Source organism: Paramormyrops kingsleyae, chromosome 2 (genome assembly GCF_048594095.1).
Source record: "Paramormyrops kingsleyae isolate MSU_618 chromosome 2, PKINGS_0.4, whole genome shotgun sequence".
NCBI lineage: Eukaryota > Metazoa > Chordata > Actinopteri > Osteoglossiformes > Mormyridae > Paramormyrops > Paramormyrops kingsleyae.
Genome location: NC_132798.1, coordinates 2,009,436 through 2,022,251, shown reverse-complemented (window position 1 = coordinate 2,022,251; position 12,816 = coordinate 2,009,436). Strand labels below are relative to the sequence as shown.

Sequence of the window (12,816 nt, the reverse complement as noted above, 5' to 3'; positions counted from 1 at the left end):
GTCCAAACAGTTGTCACATTTTCAAAACTCTAAACACAATTAGCACAGCATCGGTCTTTTGTGGCCATACCATTCACACATTTCATGTCGTTTTCACCCAATATGCAGTCAGTGAACACATTTCCACAATGCTTACATTTTCTTAACAGACAAGCTATACCTCCCAACAAAATTATGGACTGTTTTTGTAGTATTTACGAATGTTAACACACAACATCCCACAATAGCAAAAACAATATTCCAAACCTTAGATACAGTATAAAAACCTCTGCTTCTGCAATGATATCAGTTCAAAAACAATATCAATATCAAAAATATATCTCAGCTGATAATAAACAAACAATTGAATAATTGACACACAGCTGATTTATGTTGGGTAAATTGGGCCAACCACAGCTTATTCCATTCTGGCTTAGACTCAGTGGGGTTTATAAGGCAAGACTTTGAGGAGTGATGTTTTTGGAAACATGTGGCCTAACCCTGAAGATCGCAGAGATTAGATGCAAATTTTTTGCCTTTTTTTTGCCCCCCTCCCCCTCCCCCCCTTTTTATCTTGGCTTTTTGCTGTTGTTTTTTTGTTCAGAATGCTCTTGTGTGTTTCATGGATATTTTGTTCACTGTAAGCAATACTGTAAAACTTTTTCTGTTCTATCATACCGTGTTTCTACTGTACCTCCTGTAGTAAACAGTAAAGAAAAAAAAACTTGTTTGCTTTTTACTGGAATGCTTTTGAATGTGAACATTACTGTACATGTGGACATACAGTTACCAACCAAGACATTTCTGGTGTCAAAATGGTGGATTGCATGTTTTGCATGCAAATACCTGTAAAACTGAAACATAAAAGTCTATGCAGTTTTTGTAATGTCAATAATAGCCAGTATTTTGAAACCTGGTGTACTTTGATTGACTGCATGTACCTTGTGAAGTGAAAACAAGTGTTATTCTTTGACAGAATAATTTCATTTTGAGTCAGATTTATAGTGTTTTTGTAAAGTTAGTGTGTGCAGAGAAAGATGTGTTCTATTTTGAAATGAAGAGTTAGTATATATTTAACAAAATGTATTTTTGAGAAGAAAATTATCCATTTGGCCAGTTGTGTTTTGTAGGTGTGAGTCTGTGTTAAGAGTTTAGAAAAAGTATCTGAAGTATGGGTAAGCGCTTGTTAGCGATCGAAAAAAACTGTAAATTATAATGCGGCATTGGGGTGCATTTTCAGCCAATCGGCATCTCCGAAAAAGAGAAGGGCAACTCCCTCTCTTATACACACGGACACCAAGCAGAGCTTCCCATTTATTTCCTTGTGACCATAGTTGTTTTGCTCAATTTCTATTGGCTAGTTGCACACCATTCCATCATTCCACTGGTGTGATGATAACATTTTGATATTCTCATGACCTTACGATTCCTATAGATAATATCAAGAAACCTGTATAAGCACAAAAACAAGTTACGACTTATATTTCATGTGAACATGTTATGACATGTTATAAATCGCAGGTTACAATAGAAGGTGTATTTCCTTCATAACCGGATACATTTCCTTCACAACAGGATGCAGCGCTCTTAGTCATCTTTGAAACTATTTGTTCACCACCCTTGAATAAGGCCTGCACAAAATTAGAGTGTGTACTGTACATTCCCAATTTCCATTACTGCAGTCACTTTAATATATATCATAAATCCTGGGATGCTTTAAATATATCTGTGTGTGTGTCTGTATAAAATATATATAATCTCCTGTAGTGATGTATAGGCATACCAAGCTGTAGCTGTGTCTGTATAAAATATATATAATCTCCTGTTCTGATGTATAGGCATACCAAGCTGTAGCCTGTGTCTGTATAAAATATATATAATCTCCTGTAGTGATGTATAGGCATACCAAGCTGTAGCTGTGTCTGTATAAAATATATATAATCTCCTGTAGTGATGTATAGGCATACCAAGCTGTAGCCTGTGTCTGTATAAAATATATATAATCTCCTGTTGTGATGTATAGGCATACCAAGCTGTAGCTGTGTCTGTATAAAATATATATAATCTCCTGTTGTGATGTATAGGCATACCAAGCTGTAGCCTGTGTCTGTATAAAATATATATAATCTCCTGTTGTGATGTATAGGCATACCATGCTGTAGCCTGTGTCTGTATAAAATATATATAATCTCCTGTAGTGATGTATAGGCATACCAAGCTGTAGCCTGTATCTGTATAAAATATATATAATCTCCTGTAGTGATGTATAGGCATACCAAGCTGTAGCCTGTGTCTGTATAAAATATATATAATCTCCTGTTGTGATGTATAGGCATACCAAGCTGTAGCCTGTGTCTGTATAAAATATATATAATCTCCTGTTGTGATGTATAGGCATACCAAGCTGTAGCCTGTGTCTGTATAAAATATATATAATCTCCTGTTCTGATGCATAGGCATACCAAGCTGTAGCCTGTGTCTGTATAAAATATATATAATCTCCTGTAGTGATGTATAGGCATACCATGCTGTAGCCTGTGTCTGTATAAAATATATATAATCTCCTGTAGTGATGTATAGGCATACCAAGCTGTAGCCTGTGTCTGTATAAAATATATATAATCTCCTGTTGTGATGTATAGGCATACCAAGCTGTAGCCTGTGTCTGTATAAAATATATATAATCTCCTGTTGTGATGTATAGGCATACCAAGCTGTAGCCTGTGTCTGTATAAAATATATATAATCTCCTGTAGTGATGTATAGGCATACCATGCTGTAGCCTGTGTCTGTATAAAATATATATAATCTCCTGTAGTGATGTATAGGCATACCAAGCTGTAGCCTGTGTCTGTATAAAATATATATAATCTCCTGTAGTGATGTATAGGCATACCATGCTGTAGCCTGTGTCTGTATAAAATATATATAATCTCCTGTTGTGATGTATAGGCATACCAAGCTGTAGCCTGTGTCTGTATAAAATATATATAATCTCCTGTAGTGATGTATAGGCATACCAAGCTGTAGCCTGTGTCTGTATAAAATATATATAATCTCCTGTAGTGATGTATAGGCATACCAAGCTGTAGCCTGTGTCTGTATAAAATATATATAATCTCCTGTAGTGATGTATAGGCATACCAAGCTGTAGCCTGTGTCTGTATAAAATATATATAATCTCCTGTAGTGATGTATAGGCATACCAAGCTGTAGCCTGTGTCTGTATAAAATATATATAATCTCCTGTAGTGATGTATAGGCATACCAAGCTGTAGCCTGTGTCTGTATAAAATATATATAATCTCCTGTAGTGATGTATAGGCATACCATGCTGTAGCTGTGTCTGTATAAAATATATATAATCTCCTGTAGTGATGTATAGGCATACCAAGCTGTAGCCTGTGTCTGTATAAAATATATATAATCTCCTGTAGTGATGTATAGGCATACCAAGCTGTAGCCTGTGTCTATAAAATATATATAATCTCCTGTAGTGATGTATAGGCATACCATGCTGTAGCTGTGTCTGTATAAAATATATATAATCTCCTGTAGTGATGTATAGGCATACCAAGCTGTAGCCTGTGTCTGTATAATATATATATAATCTCTTGTTGTGATGTATAGGCATACCAAGCTGTAGCCTGTGTCTGTATAAAATATATATAATCTCCTGTAGTGATGTATAGGCATACCAAGCTGTAGCCTGTGTCTGTATAAAATATATATAATCTCCTGTAGTGATGTATAGGCATACCAAGCTGTAGCCTGTGTCTGTATAAAATATATATAATCTCCTGTAGTGATGTATAGGCATACCAAGCTGTAGCCTGTGTCTGTATAAAATATATATAATCTCCTGTAGTGATGTATAGGCATACCATGCTGTAGCTGTGTCTGTATAAAATATATATAATCTCCTGTAGTGATGTATAGGCATACCAAGCTGTAGCCTGTGTCTGTATAAAATATATATAATCTCCTGTAGTGATGTATAGGCATACCAAGCTGTAGCCTGTGTCTGTATAAAATATATATAATCTCCTGTAGTGATGTATAGGCATACCATGCTGTAGCTGTGTCTGTATAAAATATATATAATCTCCTGTAGTGATGTATAGGCATACCAAGCTGTAGCCTGTGTCTGTATAAAATATATATAATCTCTTGTTGTGATGTATAGGCATACCAAGCTGTAGCCTGTGTCTGTATAAAATATATATAATCTCCTGTAGTGATGTATAGGCATACCAAGCTGTAGCCTGTGTCTGTATAAAATATATATAATCTCCTGTAGTGATGGTATATAACGCTTTTCTACTCCTACGAGCGCTTTACAATACATGCCTCACATTCACATTCATACACCGGTGGCGGAGGCTGCCATGCAAGGCACCAACCAGCTCACCGGGAGCAATTTGGGGTTCAGTGTCTTGCTCAAGGACACTTTGAAGGGGTCAGGAGGACCCAGGGCTCGAACCTGCAACCTTCCAGTTGCCGAACGATAGCACTACCTCCTGTGCCACCATCTTCCCAAAGTGATAATGTATGATTGTGTGATGTATAGGCCATCATGCTGTAGCCTGTGTCAGTTTTGAACACGTACAGACTTCTTTTTTTTGTAATTATTTCAAAAACAATACAGTATAAGAACTATTTACATAGCATGTATATTTTTTAGCATTATAAGTATTCTAGAGATAATTTGAAGTACATAGGAGGTGGTGCATAGTTTATATATACATCCTGTTCTGTTTTATGCAAGGGATTTGAGCATCCACTGATTTTGAAATCCACAGATATCCTGAAACCAATCATGCATGCGTACCAATGGACAACTGTATGTATGTATGTATGTATGTGTGTGTGTGTACGTATGTATATACGTGTGTGGAGCTTGTATGTTCTCCCCATGTCATTGTGGGGTTTCCTCCAGATACTCTGGTGTCCCCCACAGCCCAAAAACAGAGGTGAACTGGAATTACTAAATTGCTCATAGTGCTGAATGGTGTGTGTGTGTGTGTGTGTGTGTGTGTGTGTGTGTGTGTGTGTGTGTGTGTGTGTGTGTGTGTGTGTGTGTGTGTGTGTGTGTGTGTGTGTGTGTGTGTGTGTGTGTGTGTGTGTGTGTGAGTGTGCCCTGTGATGGGTTGGTGCCCATCCTGGGTTGTTCCCTGCCTTGCACTCGGACCCCCCACGAAACTGAATAGGACAAGTTGTTACCGAAAATGAATGGTTGGATGGATGGGAGCATGGTTTTAATACTTAAACATTTAATTTGTCCTTTACAAGCTTAGAGTCCACACTTGGCCTCATCTCATCCTTAGTTAGTCCTGTAGTACATGATTCATGTTTCACCTATATGTACCACTATCAGAGGCGCAAGCTCTGTCAGCACAGAGCACTTAGAGACCAGCCTGTCGAGGGGGAAGGTCTGGAGGCAGGAATCCTGCCATCATGTTTGTCTCTATTCCCATCCTTTATTTGCAATTTATGTAAGATATTCACACATATACTTACACTTGATTATATGGAACAGAAATCATGTAGGTTTTGAGGGTCAGAAGAAAATCATAAGTGGCTTATATTGGTCTTACATGACCAGGCAGATGTTGAGTAAATGTTCAGGAATATGACAGGACACATCATAGGCTCTGGACCCCCTGCAAGTCTGAATAGGATGAGTGGTTACAGAAGATGGATGGATGGATTGTTAGCATCAGGACAACAAAACTCTTCTACCTAAATGGCTGGACCCAGGTCAGACCAACACACTTACAGTAAACCAGTTTCCTGTCTCCACCAGATGATTTCCTCCTCCAAACTCACCTTAGTTGATTTGCTTAATTTCTATTGGCTTGCCACACATCATTCTGTCATCCCTGGCCAGTGATGGTAACCTTTCGATGTTGTCATGACCTTACTCTCTCTACAGATAATGTCAGGAACCTCCTTGCACAAACACAGTTTAAGATAAAACACACATGTCATAGCATGTCATAAATCCCAGGTTACGATAGAACATATTTCCCTTACAACAGAATCTCTGTCTTCTTTAACAACAATTTGTTCAACACCATTGAGTGGAGCCTGCACCTTTATAAAGTGCACATTCCTAAAATCCTTTTTAAGCATAAGGTATGAATACAAACCTTTGTAAGTGTATGTGTGTTTATGTGCGTGTGTGTGGAGTTTGCATGGCTTTCTCCTGCAACCTGTCCTGCCCCGCTTGTCCAATCCTCCCGTGTGCCACGCCCCATCGTTAACCTCGTGTGCAATCCCCGTGTTACCAGCTGTTTCGAGTTGCTGTCATTAGTCCTGTGTATTTAAGTCTGCGTTAAAGTAAGTTTCCCCAGTCCGGTCATTAACGTTGTAACGTCTCATGTTCCTGCATGTGGTTTCCTAATAAATCCCTCGTTCCCTGATCCTGTGGCTCCTTTCCCTGTTTCCCTGATCCGTGCTTCACCCCAAGGCACAATACAGTCTAATAACATGCAGCTTCCTATAGGCTCCAGGCTCACCGTGACCCTGTACTGTATAAGCAAACTGCGGAGCCAATAAATTTGACCTGACTTCGCTGTCAGCTTTCCCTGTGACTTTTCTCTTAAGCTGTTGGGAGGCAGAGGTCGCTTAAAGTGTGTTCCTCAGATTCAGGCTCCTCTAACAGCTACATACACACAGGGCAGCTTACTGCTAACTACGGGAATGTTGACTGGAGTCTAAGATGATTTTGACAGTGATATGAAATGATGCTACATCACTGCTTCAAAATGACAACATTTTGTGACTAAAATGGTCTAAAGAAAAGAAAATCAGATAGTGACCTTTCATATTAAAGGCAACATTTTTTGTCAAAATAGATTACTTCCTCCTTAATAACATTGCTAGGATCCATTTATTGCAAAGGACAACAGAATCAGCCTAACAAACAGTTCCACTAATGATGCGATCTTGCATGACCTATACACTCCACCATCACCCATCTCGAGAACTACAAGAGGAGCGATGTGAGAATGCTGTTCATTCATTACAGGTCAGCGTTCAACACAACTGTCCCCATAGACTGGCCTCCAAACTCAGAGACCTTGGATTGAATGCCTCCCTCTGCAACTATGTTCTGGACCCCATGTGGTGAAAGTAGGTCACCACACATCCAAGCAGCTTAACCGGCAACATCCTGAGCCCTCTGCTATACTCCCTGTACACACGGCTGTGTTACTGTGCGCAGCTCCAACTCAGCATTGTCAAGTAGGCAGATGACATAGTGCTGCTGGCCCTCATCTCTAACAATAACAAGCTGGACTTCCTGGACAAGATCAACCACCTATCATCCTGGTTTGAAGCTAGCAACCTCTCAATCAAACATTAACAAAACAAAGGAGTTGACTGTGGACTTTAGAGGGATGAAACAGAAGAGCTACTCCCCTCTCAGCATCAACGAGAAACCAGTGGAGAGGGGGAATAACTTTAAGTACCTCAGAGTACACCTCTCCATGGAACACCTCTGCAGGAACAGAGCAACCAGAATCATCAATGACTCCACTTTCCCCAGCAACAGCCTGTTCTGCCTCCTGAAATCAAGATTATTATCACGCAAGATTGTTACATTTTGCTGGATAAGTTGAATGACATATAGCATGGCAAGAGTAAGAACGGATAATATGAAAATTGAAGTTATGCTTATCTATATGCATTGTTTAATAATACTTATCCTATAAGGTTGTACATAAGATTTTAATTTTTAAACCACAACACCAATCTGTCCATCCATTCATCTTCCACAGCTACTTATCCTAGTCAGGGTCATGGGGACTATATGGGGAGAACATGAAAGACAGAACAGGGATGGGATTCAGGTCTCCCACCCCGGAGGTGTGAGGTAACACTGTGAGGTAACACTGTGTGAGGTAACACTGTGAGGTAACACTGTGTGAGGTAACACTGTGTGAGGTAACACTGTCTGAGGTAACACTGTGTGAGGTAACACTGCCACCCAGTGCAGCACCTCGGGTGAAAAAGTGCATGCAGCACAAAACACAACACAAAAGCACAAAAGAGTCCAATACGTAACTAGCAAAAAAAATACATACATACATGCATATATCCATCCATCCATCATCTGCCGCTTGTCCGGGACATGCATATATATATACATATATATGCAGTCCCACGCACATAGTAATTTGATACTGAGGTGCTGATAACACACAATCTGATTTTTGAAAACTTCTTACCCTTTTAAAGTGGTCTATTCTGCTGCAACTCTACTGCACTGCTAGCATTTAACGCTAACTTCTGGGAACTAATAAGAGGTTCCACAATCCACCATTGCTGTAAAAAATGGACAAAAGTATTTGGACACACCTCTTAACCATTTAATGAATAACCATTGAATTCAGGTGTTTCATTCAGGCGTATTGTTACAATTATGTAAAATCAAGCATATGTGAAAACATGTGAAAGAATGGGTCATTCTGAAGAGCTTGGTGAATTTAGGCATGGTGTTGTTATAGGATGCCACCTTTGCAAAAACTCTTGAAATAGTTCATTAAATTTCTTCCCTGCTAGATATTCCACATTCAACTGTAAGTGCTTTTATTGCAAAGTGAAAGCCCTTTTCTGTTCCAGTATGACTGTGGTTGGGTGAGTTTGGTGTGGAAGAACTTGACTAGCCCACACAGACCCCTGATCTCAACCACATCGAACATTTTTGGGATGGACTAGAACAGAGATTGTGAGCGAGACTTTCATGTCCAACCTCAGTGTCTGACCTTACAAATACTCTTCTGGATGAATGGGCAAAAAGTCCCATAGACACCCTAAAATTTTGTGGGAAGCCTTCTTTTGCAGAAGAATGGCAGCTGTTATAGCTGCATTGGGGGGACCAGCTCCATATTTGTGTCTATCAACTTAGAATGGGATGTCATAGAAGATCCTGTAGCTTCCCTAGTTGGTCTTCCACTGAAGTGCTGGTCAAGCCCAAACCAGCTTAGCTCTTCAACTGGATTATATAGCTTGAACTGTATTAGGTACAGCTGCTAACAAAGACAGAAAAGAGAAAAGAAATGTCTATGGGGGGGGGGGGGGGGGGGAATCAGTTAAGTTATATAAAGAAATTTGACCAAAATAAATGGAAATCTACATTCTTCTCTGACAAGAATTAAGAATTTAAAAGTACAGTTAAATTTGATCACAAAATGAGCAAGACATTTGTATGAACACTAATCTCTTTCTAAGGAATCTCTTTAATGAACATTTCCTTCAGAAAAAAAATCAGATTGGCTTTCTGCCAAAGCACTCTGCAACAGATCGTAATTTTACCCTACATACTTTAATTAAGAAATGTTCATCAAAACAACAACAAAAAATGTTGCTTTATGTGCTTCAAAAATGTTGGATCATTCAATCTGGCATGAAAGATTACCTTACAAAGTCCGGTAGTTAGCAGTTCAATTGCAGGTACTGGACCCGCACCTGCACAACAGAGAGAATGCGTTCCTTTTATACGCAGACGGCTTGGTTTGGCTGTCACCCACTGAACAAAGACTGCAGCACAGGCTGGCCCTACTGGGCTTGGGGCATACTGTACAGACTGGGCTCTGACAAGAAACATGCGTAAAAAAGGTCATTTTGGAATGAAACAATATACATACCATATACAACATATTTAATATACATCGCAAATGAAGTGTGTGCTTAGAATCAGCTCAACGGCTTGACAATGAATGAACTTAAAAAGAAAACCTGCAGGCCATTTCATGCCACGAAGAGAAAATGTAACATTAAATGGTAAAAAATATGGGCAATATGTAGTTAAAAACAATCCATTGATGTAAATACTTGGTGAATGGAAAACGTACTTCTCAAGTATTTGGAATACAAAAAAAAAATATTAATACTATCGTTGATGTTGTTGCTAATGTGTCTGAATACGTTCACGTTTATAAATCACGGTGGTTGTTATGACAACAGTAGTAAGCCGGTAAGCTGCGCCGAGGAGTCTTACGACGTGCCGTAAACTGCTGTGCAAACAGGAAGCAGTGAAATGAAAAATTTAAATGTATGACCAAGGGAACAAATCAGCGGAGAATATTTACTGTTAGAGTCAGTTCGTAGATATTTATTTTGTATTCTTGCCCCATAATACGCCAGTTTGTTTTTTAAAAATACTTTTTTTACCAATAAGAAAACCGTTTAGCCGGCCTACGTGATTGCATTCTTTTTTATCTGATCTCGGCGGAACTGTGGTAGTTTATAACAGCTAAACAACTGTCATTAACCAGCTTGGAGAGCGATTTTCTGTGCGATGGTGATGCTTTTTGAGGATTCGCTTTGTGGCACATCAAGATCGCAGATGATTTTAAATACAGTCCATGGCAATTCAGCTAGCTAAATTGTATCTTCCCGTTCAGCATGCGTCGGTACAGTATAGCTGTCTTCCTTTAATGATTTTATTTATTTATTGTCATTAAGGTTCCACAGATCATATTGTTAGGCTTTTAAGGACAATAAAGTGTTATATATGCGTTTATGTTTTCAGGACAGTATAATGTGCGACCTCGCTGGTTAACCATGTACGTTTCCATTCATCCATCTTCTAATCGCTTACCCTCGTCAGCCATTTAATTTAGTGCGTTTAAAATGAACGACAGGTGATTAACAATACTACAAACGAAATACATCTCCAGGTTGAAATCTTCACTATGCCACGCCTGGTATTTTTCAGTATTTTTGCAGTATACGGATTGGCAATTCATTTTCCAGTACCAGGACTAGCATTAATAATTAACAGATCTTACTATAGATAGAGGTGATTAGAGAATATAGGTATTCATTGTATACACGTTAAGCTTGCATAAAACGTTCTAACTGTTCGTAAATCTTGTCTTTACATGCGATTTACTTGTGATTGTTTAATACTGTAGAGAGTTTGCTTTTGTTAATAGTTCGAACGACGAATTAACAGTGTTAAGTATAATGTTATGTTAGATGTATCAGTGTGATGTGATGACTTTAATGAGACCGAGATGCTATTATACCACTGTTTGCAGACTCCCCCCTGCTGTCTTGGAGATACCTGCAGATGATGAAGTGCAGCTGATGTAGCGACTCACTTCTGCTGAGATCCGGCACGGCGATTCCCTTGCCCGCTGCGAGTCAGCAGATGATGCTGGAATGCACTCCTGGAGTGGATGACGGGGACTGCGGCTGGGACTCCCTGTGGACCGCAGCTCGCCTCGCCCGCTAATGCCTGTGATCCCCATTCCGCGGCGGGTGCGTTCCTTCCATGGCCCCCACACCACCTGCATGCACTCCGCCTGCGGGCCTGTGCGTACGGCACAGCTCGTGCGCACCAAGTACAATAACTTCGACCTGTACCTGAAATCGCGCTGGATATATGGATTCATCCGCTTCCTCCTCTACTTCGGCTGCAGTCTTTTCACCTCGCTGCTCTGGGTGGCCCTGTCCGCCCTCTTCTGCCTGCAGTACTTCAGCGTGAGGGTATTTCTGCGGTTCCAGTACAAACTGTCCGTAATTCTGCTGCTGCTGGGCCGCCGGCGTCTGGACTTCAGTCTGCTGAATGAGTTCTTCATCTACAGCATCCATGTCACCATGTTCCTCGTCGGTGGCCTGGGCTGGTGTTTCATGGTCTTCGTCGATATGTAGAGCCTGCGATAGAGTCTCAGAACCTCATATCGCTTTGTTTTATCATCACTCTAAACGTTTCCTCTCTTGTCTGGCTTAACATTATTCACATACAGGCCGCTTTTGATGTGGGTGCGTATGGATGGCAACAGGTGGGGGGATAAAAATTCTCTGCATTAGTCTTCAGGATAACTTCTCGACAGAGTGTAAAGACAAAGAGAACAATGTCTATATGTAAAACAGTGGACTGAGATAAATGTAGTTTGATGTGATTCACATTTGAGTCATGAAATAATCAACATCAACCATCATACGATCCCTCTCTCAGCTGGAGTCGTGTGCCTTTTAAAGGAAGGCGGACTATATTTCCGATACTTTAAACCAAAACTAAGGAATATGACCTTTGCATTGGTATCATGGGAGTACGTTTTCCCTTGGATTTGTCATCCAGCCAGAATGAGACAGTGCCTCCATTGTTTTGCCATGCGCATCTCTTAAGCCTGTTGGTTGACTGGTCATGCCTAATAGGTTGTTGTTTTGCTCTGAAAATGCGCCAGTGTATAGCTGTGCTTTGGAAGGAGGCAGTACCAGTATGCTTAGCACATATCATGTGTCACTGCCAGTACATATCCTTATACAATATGTATCTACAGTGTTCTCATCCTGTTTGCAATGTATAAAAATATGTGATGCCAACATGACCAGTGATTAAATTCGTGTCTTTTGTGTAACTGTTGCTTGATTACTGTTCAGTTACTTGTGCCCTGCTGTGGTTCAGCCAGGATGGCATGTATGCTGAATGTCCAATAATAATAATAATAATAATAATAAATAAAAATAATACATATTTCAACTGCACTCATTCCGGTCAGGGATAATAATTATTATGATTATATAAATATACATGGTTCAAGTGACATTTTGTCATGTATCTTAATTGTATCAGTCTTGGTTACAGCTGGATGGATCTGTAGTCAGTCGCAGCTGGTAGGTTAGGGAACACTGCTTTTCATATTGCCCTTTGACATTTATTACATAGATACTAATATACAACAAAATGAAAGGCGTAACAAAAATACCATTTTCTTATGTTTGCCATTTAAATATAGAATTGCAATGGAAAATTCTTTTGCGCTAAAGTTCCTTAATCGATTTTATGAATCGTAGTTATATTTTGTGACACCAAATTTC

At 39.6% G+C, this 12,816-nt stretch overlaps 1 protein-coding gene and 1 long non-coding RNA gene across 3 annotated transcripts; one reads left to right on the top strand and one right to left on the bottom strand.

Annotated features, from left to right (window-relative positions):
* Positions 1-6,932: 6,932 nt before the first annotated feature.
* On the bottom strand, positions 6,933-9,931 carry LOC140587681 (uncharacterized). The gene is made up of 4 exons (XR_011989362.1): positions 9,840-9,931; positions 9,404-9,578; positions 8,214-9,017; positions 6,933-7,550 (listed from the first exon to the last, which is right to left on the bottom strand). It is a non-coding gene; the product is annotated as an uncharacterized lncRNA (long non-coding RNA).
* A 50-nt stretch (positions 9,932-9,981) lies between these two features.
* tmem250 (transmembrane protein 250) lies at positions 9,982-12,356 on the top strand. 2 transcript variants are annotated; one of them, XM_023809516.2, is made up of 3 exons: positions 9,982-10,400; positions 10,520-10,553; positions 11,031-12,356. In XM_023809516.2, the coding sequence occupies exon 3, from the start codon at positions 11,227-11,229 to the stop codon at positions 11,644-11,646; it is 420 nt and encodes a 139-aa protein (XP_023665284.1). In that variant the 5' UTR covers positions 9,982-10,400; positions 10,520-10,553; positions 11,031-11,226; the 3' UTR covers positions 11,647-12,356. The 2 variants fall into 2 exon arrangements, with proteins under 2 accessions (XP_023665284.1, XP_023665283.1); XM_023809515.2 differs by lacking the exon at positions 10,520-10,553.
* The last annotated feature ends 460 nt before the right edge of the window (positions 12,357-12,816 follow it).